General features: G+C 50.2%; 1 protein-coding gene and 1 long non-coding RNA gene across 2 annotated transcripts; one reads left to right on the forward strand and one right to left on the reverse strand.

The window, feature by feature from the left end:
* Positions 1 to 4,228: 4,228 nt before the first annotated feature.
* LOC127923115 (receptor-type tyrosine-protein phosphatase beta-like) lies at positions 4,229 to 18,245 on the forward strand. Its single transcript, XM_052507019.1, has 5 exons — positions 4,229 to 4,261; positions 4,859 to 5,123; positions 5,869 to 6,129; positions 14,876 to 15,139; positions 18,196 to 18,245. Exons 1-5 carry the CDS (start codon positions 4,250 to 4,252, stop codon positions 18,243 to 18,245), a joined length of 852 nt encoding a protein of 283 aa, XP_052362979.1. The 5' UTR covers positions 4,229 to 4,249.
* Positions 5,231 to 5,859, reverse strand: LOC127923114 (uncharacterized). The gene is made up of 3 exons (XR_008113395.1): positions 5,570 to 5,859; positions 5,342 to 5,493; positions 5,231 to 5,304 (listed from the first exon to the last, which is right to left on the reverse strand). It is a non-coding gene; the product is annotated as an uncharacterized LOC127923114 (long non-coding RNA).
* Positions 18,246 to 20,190: the final 1,945 nt, after the last annotated feature.

Below are 20,190 nucleotides of genomic sequence, written 5' to 3' on the forward strand. Positions count from 1 at the left end.
GAGAGTACCAGTCCAGTGTTTCTACTGATGGGAGAACGTGTGAGTCTATTAACTACAGTCTGAGAGTACCAGTCCAGTGTTTCTACTGACGGGAGAACGTGTGAGTCTATTAACTACAGTCTGAGAGTACCAGTCCAGTGTTTCTACTGATGGGAGAGACGTGTGAGTCTATTAACTACAGTCTGAGAGTACCAGTCCAGTGTTTCTACTGATGGGAGAACGTGTGAGTCTATTAACTACAGTCTGAGAGTACCAGTCCAGTGTTTCTACTGACGGGAGAGCGTGTGAGTCTATTAACTACAGTCTGAGAGTACCAGTCCAGTGTTTTCTACTGATGGGAGAAGCGTGTGAGTCTATTAACTACAGTCTGAGAGTACCAGTCCAGTGTTTCTACTGATGGGAGAACGTGTGAGTCTATTAACTACAGTCTGAGAGTACCAGTCCAGTGTTTCTACTGATGGGAGAACGTGTGAGTCTATTAACTACAGTCTGAGAGTACCAGTCCAGTGTTTCTACTGATGGGAGAACGTGTGAGTCTATTAACTACAGTCTGAGAGTACCAGTCCAGTGTTTCTACTGATGGGAGAACGTGTGAGTCTATTAACTACAGTCTGAGAGTACCAGTCCAGTGTTTCTACTGATGGGAGAACGTGTGAGTCTATTAACTACAGTCTGAGAGTACCAGTCCAGTGTTTCTACTGATGGGAGAACGTGTGAGTCTATTAACTACAGTCTGAGAGTACCAGTCCAGTGTTTCTACTGATGGGAGAACGTGTGAGTCTATTAACTACAGTCTGTGAGTCTATTAACTACAGTCTGAGAGTACCAGTCCAGTGTTTCTACTGATGGGAGAACGTGTGAGTCTATTAACTACAGTCTGAGAGTACCAGTCCAGTGTTTCTACTGATGGGAGAACGTGTGAGTCTATTAACTACAGTCTGAGAGTACCAGTCCAGTGTTTCTACTGATGGGGAGAACGTGTGAGTCTATTAACTACAGTCTGGGGTACCAGTCAGTGTTTCTACTGATGGAAGAGAACTTGTGAGTCTATTAACTACAGTCTGAGAGTACCAGTCAGTGTTCTGATGGGAGAACGTGTGAGTCTATTAACTACAGTCTGAGAAGTACCAGTCAGTGTTTTCTGCACGGGGAGAACATGTGAGTCTATTAACTACAGTCTGAGAGTACCGGTCAGTGTTTCTCTGATGGGAGAGCGTGTGAGTCTATTAACTACATTCTGAGAGTACCATTAGTGTTTCTACTGATGGGAGAACGTGTCCAGTGTTTCTACAGATGGGAGTACCAGTCCAGTGTTTCTACTGATGGGAGAACGTGAGAGTCTATTACACTACAGTCTGAGAGTACCAGTCCAGTGTTTCTACTGATGGGAGACGTGTGGGTCTAACTACAGTCTGAGAGAGTACCAGTCCAGTGTTTCTACTGATGGGAGAACGTGTGAGTCTATTAACTACAGTCTGAGAGTACCAGTCCAGTGTTTCTACTGATGGGAGAAGCGTGTGAAGTCCTATTAACACAGTCTGAGAGTACCAGTCCAGTGTTTCTACTGATGGGAGAAACGAATGTGAGTCTATTAACTACAGTCTGAGAGTACAGTCAAGTGTTCTACTGACAGGAGAACGTGAGTCTAATAACACAGTCTGAGAGTCTATTAACTACAGTCTGAGAGTACCAGTCAGTGTTCTACTGATGGGAGAACGTGTGAGTCTATTAACTACAGTCTGAGAGTCTGTAACCTACAGTCTGGGAAATTACCAGTCAGTGTTTCTACTGATGGGAGAGCGTGTGAGTCTGTCTTCAGTCTGAGAGTCTAGTAACTACAGTCTGAGAGTACCGGTCAGTATTTCACCTTTGATGGAGAGGCATGGCAAGTCTTAACTACAGTCTGAGAGTACCAGTCCAGTGTTTCTACTGACAGGAGAACATGTGAGTCCTATTAACTACAGTCACAAGTACCAGTCCAGTGTTTCTACTGATGGAGAACGTGTGATCTATTAACTCTGAGTCTGAGTACCAGTCCAGTGTTTGCTGACGAGAAGAAGCGTGTGAGTCATGCTACAGTCTGAGAGTACCAGTCCATGTTTCTACTGACGAGAGAGCGTGTGAGAATGATCTGAGAGTCCATTAACTACAGTCCGAGAGTACCAGTCCAGTGTTTCTACTGATGGGAGAACGTGTGAGTCTATTAACAGATCTGGAGAGTACCAGTCCAGTGTCTGAGGCGTGTGAGTCTATTAACTACAGTCTGAGAGTACCAGTCCAGTGTTTCTACTGGCGAGAGAACGTGTGAGTCTATTAACTACAGTCTGAGAGTACCAGTCAGTGTTTCTACTGTCGAAGAGTACCAGTCCAGTCTTTAACTACAGTCTGAGAGTACCAGTCCAGTGTTTCTACTGATGGGAGAACGTGAGAGTCTATTAACTACAGTCTGAGAGTACCAGTCCAGTGTTTCTACTGATGGGAGAATGTGTGAGTCTATTAACTACAGTCTGAGAGTACCAGTCCAGTGTTTCTACTGATGGGAGAACGTGTGAGTCTATTAACTACAGTCTGAGAGTACCAGTCAGTGTTTCTACTGATGGGAGAACGTGTGAGTCTAATTAACTACAGTCTGAGAGTACCAGTCCAGTGTTTCTACTGATGAGAGAACGTGTGAGTCTATTAACTACAGTCTGAGAGTCTATTAACTACAGTCTGAGTACCGGTCAGTGTTTCTACTGATGGGAGAACGTGTGAGTCTAGTAACTACAGTCTGAGAGTACCAGTCCAGTGTTTCTACTGGATGGGAGAACGTGTGAGTCTATTAACTACAGTCTGAGAGTACCAGTCCAGTGTTTCTACTGACGGGAGAACGTGTGAGTCTATTAACTACAGTCTGTACCAGTCAGTGTTTCTACTGATGGGACAACAGTCTGAGAGTACAGTCTGAGAGTACCAGTCCAGTGTTTCTACTGATGGGAGAACGTGTGAGTCTATTAACTACAGTCTGAGAGTACCAGTCCAGTGTTTCTACTGACGGGAGAACTTGTGAGTCTATTAACTACAGTCTGATAGTACCAGTCCAGTGTTTCTACTGATGGGAGAACGTGGAGTCTATTAACTACAGTCTGTACCAGTCCAGTGTTTCTACTGATGGGAGAACGTGTACAGTCTCGATTAACTACAGTCTGAGAGTACCAGTCCAGTGTTTCTACTGATGGGAGAACGTGTGAGTCTATTAACTACAGTCTGAGAGTACCAGTCCAGTGTTTCTACTGATGGGAGAACGTGTGAGTCTATTAACTACAGTCTGAGAGTACCAGTCCAGTGTTTCTACTGATGGGAGAACGTGTGAGTCTATTAACCACAGTCTGAGAGTACCAGTCCAGTGTTTCTACTGATGGGAGAACGTGTGAGTCTATTAACTACAGTCTGAGAGTACCAGTCCAGTGTTTCTACTGATGGAGAACGTGAGTCTATTAACTACAGTCTGAGAGTACCAGTCAGTGTTTCTACTGATGGGAGAACGTGTGAGTCTATTAACTACAGTCTGAGAGTACCAGTCCAGTGTTTCTACTGATGGGAGAACGTGTGAGTCTATTAACTACAGTCTGAGAGTACCAGTCTGTGAGTTTCTCTGATTAACAACAGTCTGAGAGTACCAGTCCAGTGTTTCTACTGATGGGAGAACGTGTGAGTCTATTAACTATTAACTACAGTCTGAGAGTACCAGTCCAGTGTTTCTACTGACTGGGAGAACGTGTGAGTCTATTAACTACAGTCTGAGAGTACCAGTCCAGTGTTTCTACTGATGGGAGAACGTGTGAGTCTATTAACTACAGTCTGAGAGTCAGCCAGTGTTTCTAACGAGAGAACGTGTGAGTCTATTAACTACAGTCTGAGAGTACCAGTCCAGTGTTTCTACTGATGGGAGAACGTGTGAGTCTATTAACTACAGTCTGAGAGTACCAGTCCAGTGTTTCTACTGACGAGAGAACGTGTGAGTCTATTAACTACAGTCTGAGAGTACCAGTCAGTGTTTCTACACGTGTTTCTAGTGTTTCTACTGATGGGAGAACGTGTGAGTCTATTAACTACAGTCTGAGAGTACCAGTCCAGTGTTTCTACTGATGGGAGAACGTGTGAGTCTATTAACTACAGTCTGAGAGTACCAGTCCAGTGTTTCTACTGATGGGAGAACGTGTGAGTCTATTAACTACAGTCTGAGAGTACCAGTCCAGTGTTTCTACTGATGGGAGAACGTGTGAGTCTAGTAACTCAGTCTGAGTGTACCAGTCCAGTGTTTCTACTGATCTGAGTCTATTAACTACAGTCTGAGAGTACCAGTCCAGTGTTTCTACTGATGGGAGAACATGTGAGTCTATTAACTACAGTCTGAGAGTACCAGTCCCAGTGTTTCTACTGACGGAGAACGTGTGAGTCTATTAACTACAGTCTGAGAGTCTATTAACTACAGTCTGAGAGTACCAGTCCAGTGTTTCTACTGATGGGAGAACATGAGTCTATTAACTACAGTCTGTGAGTCTGTGTCTGTTGCTACTGCAGTGTTGGTAGAAGGTTTCAGTAAAATGCTGTGCTGCTGAGTTTTCTGTGTGGCCAAGTCCACAGAAAACCAATATACAACTTATTTGGGAGAATTTGTAGGTGTGATATCTAGAATTCGGCGCATGAGAATTGTACCTACGATCACATTCAGTAACATTTTGGAAGTGCAAAGTTAACCTTAAACTAGTGGGCATCATGGGTCAGATTCCACTCAGCCAACCAAACCATTGAGCCCTTTAGTGTTCTGTGAATAGTTGAAATGTTTAAATAAAGCTGTATTTGACTGTCTCCGTAGTCCCCTCTGCGGTGCGGAGCCTGGCCCTGGGTGACAGTGGTACAGGTGATCTGGTGGTCACATGGTCTCCAGCGCTGGGGGACGTTGATCACTACGAGGTCCAGATCCTCTTCAACGACACGCGGGTTTACCCGCCCCGTAACCCTGGGCAACGAGGCCCGTGACCACCGCCTGGCCTCGCTCACCCCGGGACGCCTGTACAAGATGGTGGTGTCCACCTTCAGTGGACCCAACCAGAGACCTCAGTTCATCGAGGGCAGGACAGGTCAGTAGGGGAACAGAGTGGGCAGCTGCTTGGTTTTCCAAATAACCTCACATTGTGTTTCATAGCATTTCAGTCACAGGTATTTCAGGTAAAACAACAGAATAACCTTTGTTATCACTTCATTCCGTAGAACATCATCTAACCTTTTGTTATCACTTCATTCCGTAGAACATCATCTAACCTTTGTTATCACTTCATTCCGTAGAACATCATCTAACCTTTTGTTATCACTTCATTCCGTAGAACATCATCTAACCTTTTGTTATCACTTCATTCCGTAGAACATCATCTAACCTTTTGTTATCACTTCATTCCGTAGAACATCATCTAACCTTTTGTTATCACTTCATTCCGTAGAACATCATCTAACCTTTTTGTTATCACTTCATTCCGTAGAACATCATCTAACCTTTGTTATCACTTCATTCCGTAGAACATCATCTAACCTTTTGTTATCACTTCATTCCGTAGAACATCATCTAACCTTTTGTTATCACTTCATTCCGTAGAACATCATCTAACCTTTTGTTATCACTTCATTCCGTAGAACATCATCTAACCTTTTGTTATCACTTCATTCCGTAGAACATCATCTAAAGATTTTAAAATAAAAAAACACCACATTGTTTTTTTTGGCCAGTCTTCAACTTATTTTTTTATAAGTGATCCACATTGTGACCCATCTCCATTCTCCTCCCCCCTCCCTTCACTCCTGTCTCTCTGCCTTCCCTCTCGACCCCCCCAGTCCCCAGCCAGGTGAGGAACCTCCATGCCCGGCCAGGGGAGCAGGCTGCCAGCCTGAGGGTGTCCTGGACCCCTGGTGATGGAGACGTGGACATGTACACCGTGTCCCTATCCCAGGGATCACACCTTCTGGAGACCAGACCTGTCCCCAAACATGTCACTGAGCTAGACTTTCAGGGTCTGGTACCAGGACAGCTGCGGGTCGAGGTTCAGTCCCTGAGTGGAATACTGGTCAATAATTCAACAACTACTGGACGAACAGGTGAGAAGAAGGAGGGGAATAGCAGAGGGAATAGGAGAGGAAATAGGAGAGGAGGGGAATAGCAGAGGGAATAGGAGAGGAAATAGGAGAGGGAATGGGAGGAGAATAGGAGAGGAATGGGAGGAGAATAGGAGAGGGAATGGGGAGGAGAATAGGAGAGGGAATGGGAGGAGAATAGGAGGGGAATGGGAGGAGAATAGGAGAGGGAATGGGAGGAGAATAGGAGAGGGAATGGGAGGAGAATAGGAGGGGAATGGGAGGAGAATAGGAGAGGGAATGGGAGGAGAATAGGAGAGGGAATGGGAGGAGAATATGAGAGGGAATGGGAGGGAATAGGAGAGGGAATGTGAGGAGAATAGGAGAGGGAATGGGAGGGAATAGGAGAGGGAATGGGAGGAGAATAGGAGAGGGAATGGGAGGAGAATAGAGAGGGAATGGGAGGGGAATAGAGAGGAATGGGAGGGAATAGGAGAGGAATGGGAGGGGAATAGGGAGCGGGAATGTGAGGGGAATAGGAGAGGGAATGGGAGGGGAATAGGAGAGGGAATGGGAGGGGAATAGGAGAGGGAATGGGAGGGGAATAGGAGAGGGAATGGGAGGAGAATGGAGAGGAAATGGGGAATAGGAGAGGGAATAGGGAGGAGAATAGGGGGAATGGGAGGGAGAAGAGGAGGGGAATAGGGAGGGGGATGGGAGGAGAATAGGAGCGGGAAAGGAGGGGGATGGGAGGAGGAGAGGCAGGGAGGGGAGGAGAGGCAGGGAGGGAGGAGAAGCAGGAGGAGGAGAGGCAGGAGGGAGGGAGAAGCAGGGAGGAGGAGAGGCAGGAGGGAGGAGGAGGCAGGAGGAGGAGAGGCAGGGAGGAGGAGAGGCAGGAGGAGGAGAGGCAATGAGGGAGGAGGAGATGAGGCAGGAGGGAAGGGAGAGGCAGGAGGGAGGAGAGGCATGGGAGGGGAGGGAGGCAGGGAGGAGGAGAGGCAGGAGGGGAGGAGAGGCAGGAGGGAGGAGGCAGGAGGGAGGAGAGGCAGGGAGGGAGGCAGGAGGGAGGAGAGGCAGGAGAGGAGGAGGGAGGGAGGAGAGGCAGGGAGGGAGGAGAGGCAGGAGGAGGAGAGGCAGGAGGAGGAGGCAGGAGGAGGAGAGGCAGGGAGGGAGGGGGAGGCAGGAGGGAGGAGGCAGGGAGGAGGAGAGGCAGGAGGGAGGAGAGGCAGGGAGGAGGGGAGGAGGGAGGAGGAGGCATGATGAGGAGGGAGGGGAGGCAGGGAGGGAGGAGAGGCAGGAGGGAGGAGGCAAGGAGGAGACAGGCAGGAGGAGGAGGCAGGAGGGAGGAGAGGCAGGGAGGGAGGAGAGGCAGGGGAGGGGAGGAGAGGCAGGGAGGAAGAGGAGAGGCAGGGAGGAGAAAGGAGGGAGGGAGGAGGAGAGGCAGGAGGGAGGGAGGCAAGGAGGGAGGGAGGGAGGGAGGAGGAGAGGCAGGAGGGAGGAGAGGCAGGAGGGAGGAGGAGAGGCAGAGGAGGGGGAGAGGCATGATGATGGGAGGGAGCAAGAGGCAGGAGGGAGGGGAGGCAGGGGAGGGAGAGGGAAAGGGAGGGGAGGGAGGCAGGAAAGGGGGAGGAGGCAGGGGAGGGGAGGAGGAGGAGGAGAGGCAGGGAGGGGAGGCAGGGAGGGGAGGAAGAGGCAGGGAGGAGGAGAGGCAGGGAGGGAGGGAGGCAGGGAGGGAGGAGAGGCAGGGAGGGGAGGAGAGGCAGGGAAGGAGGCAGGAGGGAGGAGAGGCAGGAGGAGGAGAGGGCAGGAGGAGGAGAGGCAGGGAGGGAGGAGAGGCAGGGAGGGAGGAGAGGCAGGAAGGGAGGAGAGGCAGGGGAGGAGAGGAGGGAAGGGAGGGGCAGGGAGGGAAATGGGAGGAGGAGGCAGGGAGAGGAGGAGGCAGGGGAGGGAGGCAGGAGGGAGGAGGAAGGGAGGGAGGAGAGGAGGGAGGGAGGCAGGGAGGAGGAGAGGCAGGAGGGAGGAGGAGGCAGGGAGGAGGAGAGGCAGGGAGGAGGAGGCAGGAGGAGGGAGGCAGGGAGGAGAGGAGAGGCAGGAGGAGGAGAGGCAGGGAGGAGGAGAGGCAGGGGGAGGGAGAGGCAGGGAGGAGGGAGGAGGAGGGAGGCAGGGAGGAGGGAGGCAGGAGGGGAGGAGAGGCAGGGAGAGAGGAGCAGGGGAGGAGGAGAGGCAGGGAGGGAGGGAGGCAGGAGGAGGAGAGGCAGGAGGAGGAGGCAGGAGGAGGAGAAGGCAGGAGGGAGGAGAGGCAGGGAGGAGGAGGCAGGAGGGAGGAGGCAGGGAGGGAGGAGAGGCAGGGAGGAGGAGAGGCAGGGAGGAGGGGAGGCAGGAGGAGGGGAGGCAGGAGGGAGGAGAGGCAGGGGGGAGGAGGAGGAGAGGCAGGAGGAGAGGCAGGAGGGAGGAGGAGGCAGGGAGGAGGGAGGCAGGGAAGGAGGGGAGGCAGGGAGGGAGGGGAGGCAGGGAGGAGGAGGAAGGGAGGAGGAGGAGGCAGGGAGGGAGGAGGCAGGGAGGGAGGAGGAGGCAGGAGGAGGGAGAGGCAGGGGAGGGAGGAGAGGCAGGAGGGAGGAGAGAGGCAGGAGGAGGCAGGGAGGGAGGGAGGAGAGGCAGGGAGGGAGGAGAGGCAGGAGGGAGAGAGGCAGGAGGGGAGGAGGCAGGAAGGGAGGAGGGAGGAGAGGCAGGAGGGAGGGAGGCAGGGAGGGAGGGAGGCAGGGAGGAGGAGGCAGGAGGGAGGGGAGGGGAGGGAGGAGGAAAACAGGCAGGGAGGGAGGAGGCAGGAGGAGAGAGGCAGGGAGGGGAGAGAGGCAGGGAGGGGAGAGGCAGGGAGGAGGAGGCAGGGAGGGGAGGAGGGAGAGGCAGGGAGGGAGGAGAGGGAGGGAGGGCAGGGAGGGAGGAGAGGCAGGGAGGGAGGGAGGAGGGAGGCAGGAGGGAGGGGAGGCAGGGAGGGAGGAGAGGCAGGGGAGGGAGGAGAGGCAGGGAGGAGGAGAGGGCAGGGAGGAGGAGGAGGGGAGGAGAGGCAGGGAGGGAGGAGAGGCAAGGGGAGGGAGGAGAGGCAGGAGAGGAGGAGGGAGGAGGAAGGCAGGGAGGGAGGAGGCAGGAGGAGGAGGCAGGGAGGAGGAGAGGCAGGGAGGAGGAGGAGAGGCAGGGGAGGAAACAGGGGGGAGGGAGGGGGAGGAGAGGCAGGGAGGGGGAGGCAGGAGGGAGGGAGGCAGGGAGGGAGGGAGGCAGGGAGGAGGGAGGAGAGGAGGGAGGAGAGGCAGGAGGGGAGAGGAGGAGGGAGGAGAGGCAGGGGGAGGGAGGAGAGGCAGGGAGGAGGAGAGGCAGGGAGGGGAGAGGCAGGGGGAGGAGGGAGGAGAGGCAGGAGAGGCAGGGAGGGGAGGAGAGGCAGGAGGGAGGAGAGGCAGGAGGAGGAGGGGAGGAGGGAGGAGGGAGGGGAGGAGAGGCAGGAGGAGGAGAGGCAGGGAGGAGGAGGCAGGGAGGAGGGGAGGCAGGGAGGAGGAGGCAGGGGAGGGAGGAGGGGAGGAGGAGGGGGAGGAGGCAGGAGGGGGAGGAGGCAGGGAGGGAAGGCAGGGCAGGGAGGGAGGAGAGGCAGGGGAGGGGAGGAGGAGGCAGGAGGAGGAGGGAGGAGGAGAGGCAGGGAGGAGGAGAGGCAGGGGAGGAGGAGGCAGGGGAGGAGGAGAGGAGGAGGGAGGAGGAGGGAGGGAGGGGAGGCAGGGAGGGAGGAGAGGCAGGGAGGGAGGAGAGGCAGGGAGGGAGGAGAGGCAGGGAGGGAGGAGAGGCAGGGAGGGAGGAGAGGCAGGGAGGGAGGGGACAGTTTAGTCCCTGAGTGAAACACTGGTCAATAACAGCAGTGCTACTGGATGAACAGGTGAATGCTCAGAATATACCTGTATGATAACACATCGTTTGGACTGGAGCCATTAAGACACACAGGGCTTTTCTTGAATTATAGCGGAACAACAGTTGTCATTATCATTTGTCGTCTTCATGGAAAAGTCTAACTCTAAAATCATTGGAAACTGATTCTCTTCATAACAAGTTCAGAGATCATGAATACTGCAATATAACCCTCCCAGCCATGGGTGATGTCTAAACTCTCCCTGTGTCTGGTCAGTATCCTCCCAGCCATGGGGGATGTCTAACCTCTCCCTGGATCTGTCCAATCCCCTCCCAGCCATGGGTGATGTCTAACCTCTCACTGGATCTGTCCAATCCCCTCCCAGCCATGGGTGATGTCTAACCTCTCCCAGGATCTGTCCAATCCCCTCCCAGCCATGGGTGATGTCTAACCTCTCCCTGGATCTGGGGAAACCCTCCCAGCCATGGGTGATGTCTAAACTCTCCCTGGATCTGTCCAATCCCCTCCCAGCCATGGGGGATGTCTAACCTCTCCCAGGATCTGTCCAATCCCCTCCCAGCATGGGTGATGTCTAACCTCTCCTGGATCTGTCCAATCCCCTCCCAGCCATGGGTGATGTCTAACCTCTCCCTGGATCTGTCCAATCCCCTCCCAGCCATGGGTGATGTCTAAACTCTCCCTGGATCTGTCCAATCCCCTTCCAGCCATGGGGATGTCTAACCTCTCCCTGGATCTGTCCAATCCTCCCAGCCATGGGTGATGTCTAACCTCTCCCTGGATCTGTCCAAACCCCTCACAGCCATGGGTGATGTCTAAACTCTCCCTGGATCTGTCCTATCCCCTCCCAGCCATGGGGGATGTCTAACCTCTCCCAGGATCTGTCCAATCCCCTCCCAGCCATGGGTGATGTCTAACCTCTCCCTGGATCTGTCCAATCCCCTCCCAGCCATGGGTGATGTCTAACCTCTCCCTGGATCTGTCCAATCCCCTCCCAGCCATGGGTGATGTCTAACCTCTCCCTGGATCTGTCCAATCCCCTCCCAGCCATGGGGGATGTCTAACCTCTCCCTGGATCTGTCCAATCCCCTCCCAGCCATGGGTGATGTCTAACCTCTCCCTGGATCTGTCCAATCCCCTCCCAGCCATGGGTGATGTCTAACCTCTCCCTGGATCTGTCCAATCCCCTCCCAGCCACGGGTGATGTCTAACCTCTCCCTGGATCTGTCCAATCCTCCCAGCCATGGGTGATGTCTAACCTCTCCCTGGATCTGTCCAATCCCCTCCCAGCCATGGGTGATGTCTAACCTCTCCCTGGATCTGTCCAATCCCCTCCCAGCCATGGGGGGATGTCTAACCTCTCCCTGGATCTGTCCAATCCCTCCCAGCCATGGGTGATGTCTAACCTCTCCCTGGATCTGTCCAATCCCCTCCCAGCCATGGGTGATGTCTAACCTCTCCCTGGATCTGTCCAATCCCTCCCAGCCATGGGTGATGTCTAACCCTCCTGGATCTGTCCAATCCCCTCCCAGCTATGGGGATGTCTAACCTCTCCCAGGATCTGTCCAATCCCCTCCCAGCCATGGGTGATGTCTAACCTCTCCCTGGATCTGTCCAATCCCCTCCCAGCTATGGGGGATGTCTAACCTCTCCCAGGATCTGTCCAATCCCCTCCCAGCAATGGGTGATGTCTAACCTCTCCCTGGATCTGTCCAATCCCCTCCCAGCTATGGGGGATGTCTAACCTCTCCCAGGATCTGTCCAATCCCCTCCCAGCTATGGGGGATGTCTAACCTCTCCCAGGATCTGTCCAATCCCCTCCCAGCCATGGGTGATGTCTAACCTCTCCCTGGATCTGTCCAATCCCCTCCCAGCCATGGGTGATGTCTAAACTCTCCCTGGATCTGTCCAATCCCCTTCCAGCCATGGGGGATGTCTAAACTCTCCCTGTGTCTGGTCAGTCTCCTCCCAGCCATGGGTGATGTCTAAACTCTCCCTGTGTCTGGTCAGTCTCCTCCCAGCCATGGGTGATGTCTAACCTCTCCCTGGATCTGTCCAATCCCCTCCCAGCCATGGGGGATGTCTAACCTCTCCCTGGATCTGTCAGTCTCCTCCCAGCCATGGGGATGTCTAAGCGCTCCCAGGCAGTCCAATCCTCCCAGCCATGGGGGATGTCTAACCTCTCCCTGGATCTGTCCAATCTCCCAGCCATGGGTGATGTCTAACCTCTCCCTGGATCTCTCCTCCCAGCCATGGGTGATCTCTGTCTCCTGATCTGTCCTCCTCCCCAGCCTGGGTGATGTCTAACTCTGTCCCTGTCTTTCTCTGGGGATGTCTAACCTCTCCCAGGATCTGTCCAATCCCCTCCCAGCCATGGGTGATGTCTAACTCTCCCTGGATCTGTCCAATCCCCTCCCAGCTATGGGGGGATGTCTAACCTCTCCCAGGATCTGTCCAATCCCCTCCCAGCAATGGGTGATGTCTAACTCTCCCTATCTGTCCATCTCCTCCCAGCTATGGGGGATCTCTAACCTCTCCCAGGATCTGTCCAGTCCCTCCAGCTATGGGAATGTCTAACCTCTCCCAGGATCAGTCCAATGACCTCCCAGCCATGGGTGATGTCTAACAGTCTCCCTGGAGACTACAGTGGGTGATGTCTAAACTCTCCTGATCTACCAGATCCAGCTCCAGCCATGAGGGATGTAAACTCTCCCTGTCTCTGGTATTTCCATGCCCCATGGGTGATGGAGGGGCACCTGTGTCTGGTCACTCTCCCAGCCATGGGGGATGTCCAATCCCCTCCCAGCCATGGGGGATGTCTAAACTCTCCTGTATCTGTTCAGTCTCCTCCCAGAGTGAGAGGATCAGACAGTGACCAACCAGCACAGTCTAACTGTCTACTGTCTGATCTCCTTAACATAACATCTCTCTCTCTCTCTCTCTCTCTCACTCACTTTTCCCCTCCACAGTGCTCCAGGCAGACAGTGACCACACCACCCACAGTTAACAGTCACCTGGGGAGACTCAGTGGGAGACAGGGTCAAGATCCACTGATGATCAGAGACAGTCATTATCATGTGTCAGGGCTCCACAGTCATTATCACTGTGTCAGTGGACAGTCATTATCCTGTATCTACGGCAGAGGGGACAGTCACGTTATCACTGTGTCAGAGACAGTCATTATCACTGTGTCAGAGACAGTCATTATCACTGTGTCAGAGACAGTCATTATCACTGTGCCAGAGACAGTCATTATCACTGTGTCAGAGACAGTCATTATCACTGTGTCAGAGACAGTCATTATCACTGTGTCAGAGACAGTCATTATCACTGTGTCAGAGACAGTCATTATCACTGTGTCAGAGACAGTCATTATCACTGTGTCAGAGACAGTCATTATCACTGTGTCAGAGACAGTCATTATCACTGTGTCAGAGACAGTCATTATCACTGTGTCAGAGACAGTCATTATCACTGTGTCAGAGACAGTCATTATCACTGTGTCAGAGACAGTCATTATCACTGTGTCAGAGACGGTCATTATCACTGTGTCAGAGACAGTCATTATTATCACTGTATCAGAGACAGTCATTATCACTGTGTCAGAGTGAGTCATTATCACTGTGTCAGGGACAGTCATTATCACTGTGTCAGAGACAGTCATTATCACTGTGTCAGAGACAGTCATTATCACTGTGTCAGAGACAGTCATTATCGCTGTATCAGAGACAGTCATTATCACTGTGTCAGAGACAGTCATTATCACTGTGTCAGAGACAGTCATTATCACTGTGTCAGAGACAGTCATTATCACTGTGTCAGAGACAGTCATTATCACTGTGTCAGAGACAGTCATTATCACTGTGTCAGAGACAGCCATTATCACTGTGTCAGAGACAGTCATTATCACTGTGTCAGAGACAGTCATTATCACTGTGTCAGAGACAGTCATTATCACTGTGTCAGAGACAGTCATTATCACTGTGTCAGAGACAGTCATTATCACTGTGTCAGAGACAGCCATTATCACTGTGTCAGAGACAGTCATTATCACTGTGTCAGAGACAGTCATTATCACTGTGTCAGAGACAGTCATTATCACTGTGTCAGAGACAGTCATTATCACTGTGTCAGAGACAGTCATTATCACTGTATCAGAGACAGTCATTATCACTGTATCAGAGACAGTCATTATCACTGTGTCAGAGACAGTCATTATCACTGTGTCAGAGACAGTCATTATCACTGTATCAGTGACAGTCATTATCACTGTGTCAGAGACAGTCATTATTGTCACAGTGTATCAGTATCAGAGACAGTCATTATCACTGTGTCAGAGACAGTCATTATCACTGTGTCAGAGTGAGTCATTATCACTGTATCAGGGACAGTCATTATCACTGTGTCAGAGACAGTCATTATCACTGTGTCAGAGACAGTCATTATCACTGTATCAGAGACAGTCATTATCACTGTATCAGAGATAGTCATTATTGCTGTATCACTGTATCAAAGACATTCATAATTACTGTATCAGGTAATAGCTGAAATAGAAATAAAAGTCTCTCTCTCTCTCTCTCTCTCTCTCTCTCTCTCTCTCTCATTCTCTTTCCGCCTCTCATTCTCTTTCCCCCTCTCTTTTCCCTCTCTGTCTCTCTCTCTCTCTCTCTCTCTCTCTCTCTCTCTCTCTCTCTCTCTCTCTCCTCTCTCTCTCTCTCTCTCTCTTTCTTTCTCTCTCCTTCCCTCCTCCCTCTCTGTCTCTCTCTCTCCCCTCCTCTCTCCTTACCTCCCTCCTCCTCTCTCTCGCTCTCTCTCTCTCCTTACCGCCTCCTCCCTCTCTCCCTCCCTCCTCCTCCCCTCCCTCAGGTCCAGCTGCAGTCAACGGTCTGACGGTGATGACTGCCAACACCAGCGGTCTGAGTTTCATCTGGCGCCCGTCCGAGGGCTACGTGGACGGATACGACCTGTTCCTGTATAACGTTGACGAGACGTTGCGTGGCCGTCAGACCGTGGAGGCCGGAACCCAGAAGTGCTCCTTCTCTGGTCTGGTCCCAGGGACGCTGTACAAGATGGAGGTGGTGAGCAGGAGCAGAGGCATGAGCAGTGACTCATCTATCCTAGCACGGACAGGTGAGACGGACACACACTGAAATCATGACACACCTGGGTCAAATATTTGAAGTGTGCTTTGTAGTCCAAAACCGTCCCAAACTCCAAGCTAAATCAAGCACACCTCAAATTCTGTTTGCGTTGACGTGTATTTCACCCTGGAGTAGTGTATGAATATTATATTATATTTATTTTTTTATGGGCCAAGGATTTCTCAACATATATTGTGCCTAACAAGCCACATGTCTGCTACAACTTTAGATGAACTTACAAGTCATTCTAAAAACCAGAAGGGTCAGACAGGGCAACAGCCCACAGCATCTGAAGTGGTGCGTCTGTATGTCAATGACAATCTTTTCTTTCACAGTGCCGCTGTCATTATTACAATCTAAATGCAAATGACTGTAACGCCTTGGGGCTTTTCCCACTGAGACAGTGGTTTATGTTAATGTGTCTCTGGTGTTATTGTTATTTCCATCAGGACTGTGACACAAAAAAGACTTGGTGTCGAGCAGAATCAAAAACCTCTGCATCATTTTGATAGTTGCTTTGTGAGAAGGTGTTAAAGTCCACAGTCTTATCCCGAAGCCACTCCTGCGTTTTCTTGGCTGTGTGCTTAGGGTCGTTGTCCTGTTGGAAGGTGAACCTTCGCCGCAGTCTGTCCTGAGCGTTCTGGAGCAGGTTTTCATCAAGGATCTCTCTGTACTTTGCTCCGTTCATCTTTGCCTTGATTCTGACTAGTCTCCCAGTCCCTGCCACTGAAAAACATCCCCACAGCATTTTTTAAATTTTACCTTTATTTAACCAGGCAAGTCAGTTAAGAGCATATTCTTATTTTCAATGACGGCCTGGGAACATTGGGTTAACTGCCTGTTCAGGGGCAGAACGACAGATTTGTACCTTGTCAGCTCGGGGTTTGAACTCGCAACCTTCCAGCGCTAGTCCAGCGCTCTAACCACTAGGCTACGCTGCCGCCCCTATGCTGCCACCACCATGCTTCACCGTAGGGATGGTTCCAGGTTTCCTCCAGACATGATGCTGCCACCACCATGCTTCACCGTAGGGATGGTTCCAGGTTTCCTCCAGACATGATGCTGCCACCACCATGCTTCACCGTAGGGATGGTTACAGGTTTCCTCCAGACGTAACGCTTGGTTTCATCAGCCTGAGAGTCTTGTTTCTCATGGTCTGAAAGTCTTTAGGTGCCTTTTGGCAAACTCCAAGCAGGCTGTCATGTGTATTTTACTGATGAGTGGCTTCCGTCTGGCCACTCTACCCTAAAGGCCTGATCAGTGGAGAGCTGCAAAGATGGTTGTTCTTCTGGAAGTTTCTCCTATCTCTACAGAGGAACTCTGGAGCTCCGTGAGTGACCTTCGGTTTCTTGGTCACCTCCACTTCCTGGACAATTTCTTCCACCTCATATGGCTTGGTTTTTGCTCTGACATGCACTGTCAACTGTGGGACCTTATATAAACAGGTGTGTTCCTTTCCAAATCAAGTTGTAGAAACATCTCAAGGATGATCGATGGGAACAAGATGCACCTGATCTCAATTTAGAGTCTCAAAGAAAAGGGTATTTCAGATTTTAAAAAGATATACATTTGCTAAAATTTTTGAAAACCTGTTTTTGCTTTGTCATTATGGTGTATTGTGTGTAGATTGATGAGGATCATGTTTATTTAATCTATTTTAGAACGAGGCTGTAACGTAACAAAATGTGGAAAAACGGTCAAGGCGTCTGAATACTTTCGAATGCGCTGTATGTACCAGATGAAAGGTACCAGCGGCCTGGCAATTAGACCCAAGAGAGAACAGGAGCCATGTCCCAGGGAGACACGGTGCTGCTGTACATAGAAACAGAAAAGTCTGAGTCTTTTTGGCTAAAACACGGGAGTAAATCGTCAGTGGAAACTCGCCACTAGTCTGTTGGTTGTATTTGTTAATTTCTTATTGCAGAGATGATGTGTGGTAGCTCTTTGTTGGGCCTGAGACTGTTATTAAAACTCTGATGTGAATGTTCCCATACTGCTCTGCAGAAGGGGCTCATTTATCAATGTAATGTGTTGATGGATGTAAAGCAGTTTATGGTCTTTGAGGTGGGAGACAGTCTGGGGAAATCACTGCCTTAATGTCATTACATTCCCTGCTTGGTTATCTTTTTGTTTTGTCAACAATGTGAATGTCAAAATGACTTTTCTCCCCATGGGATTTTATATGTGAATGACTGTGACTTTTACACAGCCTCTTGTCTGACCTCTGAGCTCACTTCTTATCATTTTTACTTAATCTCGACAACCCAGAAGTAAAAACTCACGTAATTTGTTCAGATGCCATTTGTGTCACGTAGTCGACCCAGGAGAGATTAGAACATCATTGGTCTGGCAGATATTTGAGTGATTAAACATGATGAAGAACTTCTCTGATCAGACGAATGTTAGATGTCCAGGTGGATATCTACACGCCAGATACACAACCCTGTTCAGAATCTCTGCCTTTCCTCTTGATAATACAACAGAGCATGAACTAACTCTATCACCCTGCTCTCTCTCTTCTCCCCCAAAACCCTGTTCTCTCTCTTCTCCCCCAAACCCCTGTTCTCTCTCTTCTCCCCCCAAAGCCCTGTTCTCTCTCTTCTCCCCCAAAACCCTGTTCTCTCTCTTCTTCTCTCTTCTCCCCCAAAACCCTGTTCTCTCTCTTCTCCCCCAAACCCCTGTTCTCTCTCTTCTCCCCCAAACCCCTGTTCTCTCTCTTCTCCCCCAAAACCCTGTTCTCTCTCCTCTCCCCAAACCCTGTTCTCTCTCTATTCAACCCCAAACCCCTGTTCTCTCTCTCCCCCAAAACCCTGTTCTCTCTCTTCTCCAAAACCCTGTTCTCTCTCTTCTCCCCCAACCCCCTTTTCTCTCTCTTCTTCCCCAACCCCCTTTTCTCTCTCTTCTTCCCCAACCCCCTTTTCTCTCTCCTCTCCCAACCCCCTTTCTCTCTCCTCTCCCCATCCCTTAACCATCCCCCAAACATCCATTCTTCTCTCTTCCATCCCTCACCCCCAAATAACCCTCTCTACCCTCTTCTCCCCCCAGTCCCAGCCCCAGTGCGCTCTCTCCACGTCCAGGGTGGTAAAGCGTACTGACCGTCTCTCCATCAGCTGGCTGCCTGGGGCAGGGAGTGGAGTGGGTATCAAGTGGTCCTGTACGGTGGCCTGGAGGGGCTCAGCCACTACCCTGGCCGCCCAGGAGCTGGGCATGCAGCAGAGAACACCTGTTCCAGGGACTGGTACCTGGCCGTGTGTACCGGGCTGAGGTGGTCACACACAGTGGAGAGCTGACTAATGCTGTGTCTGCAAAGGGAAGGACGGGTCAGTACACAACCTTCTCTCTGTCTCTGTCTGAAACTCATATTCATTTACAATGATCCAATGATGCCAGGGATGATAGTTATTATAAAATGCATCCATTCTACCTAACAACTATATTGACTAGTACTACCTTAGTTAGAGAATACTCTGCACTCTGGGTCCATGTATCCATTCTACTTAACAACTATATTGACTAGTACTACCTTAGTTAGAGAATACTCTGCACTCTGGGCCCATGTATCCATTCTACTTAACAACTATATTGACTAGTACTACCTTAGTTAGAGAATACTCTGCACTCTGGGCCCATGTATCCATTCTACTTAACAACTATATTGACTAGTACTACCTTAGTTAGTGAATACTCTGCACTCTGGGTCCATGTATCCATTCTACCTAACAACTATATTGACTAGTACTACCTTAGTTAGAGAATACTCTGCACTCTGGGTCCATGTATCCATTCTACCTAACAACTATATTGACTAGTACTACCTTAGTTAGAGAATACTCTGCACTCTGGGTCCATGTATCCATTCTACTTAACAACTATATTGACTAGTACTACCTTAGTTAGAGAATACTCTGCACTCTGGGTCCATGTATCCATTCTACCTAACAACTATATTGACTAGTACTACCTTAGTTAGAGAATACTCTGCACTCTGGGTCCATGTATCCATTCTACTTAACAACTATATTGACTAGTACTACCTTAGTTAGAATACTCTGCACTCTGGGTCCATGTATCCATTCTACTTAACAACTATATTGACTAGTACTACCTTAGTTAGAATACTCTGCACTCTGGGTCCATGTATCCATTCTACTTAACAACTATATTGACTAGTACTACCTTAGTTAGAGAATACTCTGCACTCTGGGTCCATGTATCCATTCTACTTAACAACTATATTGACTAGTACTACCTTAGTTAGAGAATACTCTGCACTCTGGGTCCATGTATCCATTCTACTTAACAACTATATTGACTAGTACTACCTTAGTTAGAGAATACTCTGCACTCTGGGTCCATGTATCCATTCTACTTAACAACTATATTGACTAGTACTACCTTAGTTAGAGAATACTCTGCACTCTGGGTCCATGTATCCATTCTACTTAACAACTATATTGACTAGTACTACCTTAGTTAGAGAATACTCTGCACTCTGGGTCCATGTATCCATTCTACTTAACAACTATATTGACTAGTACTACCTTAGTTAGAGAATACTCTGCACTCTGGGTCCATGTATCCATTCTACTTAACAACTATATTGACTAGTACTACCTTAGTTAGAGAATACTCTGCACTCTGGGTCCATGTATCCATTCTACTTAACAACTATATTGACTAGTACTACCTTAGTTAGAGAATATGCACTCTGGGCCCATGTATCCATTCTACTTAACAACTATATTGACTAGTACTACCTTAGTTAGAGAATACTTGCACTCTGGGCCCATGTATCCATTCTACTTAACAACTATATTGACTAGTACTACCTTAGTTAGAGAACTGCACTCTGGGTCCATGTATCCATTCTACCTAACAACTATATTGACTAGTACTACCTTAGTTAGAGAATACTCTGCACTCTGGGTCCATGTATCCATTCTACTTAACAACTATATTGACTAGTACTACCTTAGTTAGAGAATACTCTGCACTCTGGGTCCATGTATCCATTCTACCTAACAACTATATTGACTAGTA

Source organism: Oncorhynchus keta, unplaced genomic scaffold (assembly GCF_023373465.1).
Source record: "Oncorhynchus keta strain PuntledgeMale-10-30-2019 unplaced genomic scaffold, Oket_V2 Un_contig_28384_pilon_pilon, whole genome shotgun sequence".
In the NCBI taxonomy this organism is placed as follows: Eukaryota; Metazoa; Chordata; class Actinopteri; order Salmoniformes; family Salmonidae; genus Oncorhynchus; species Oncorhynchus keta.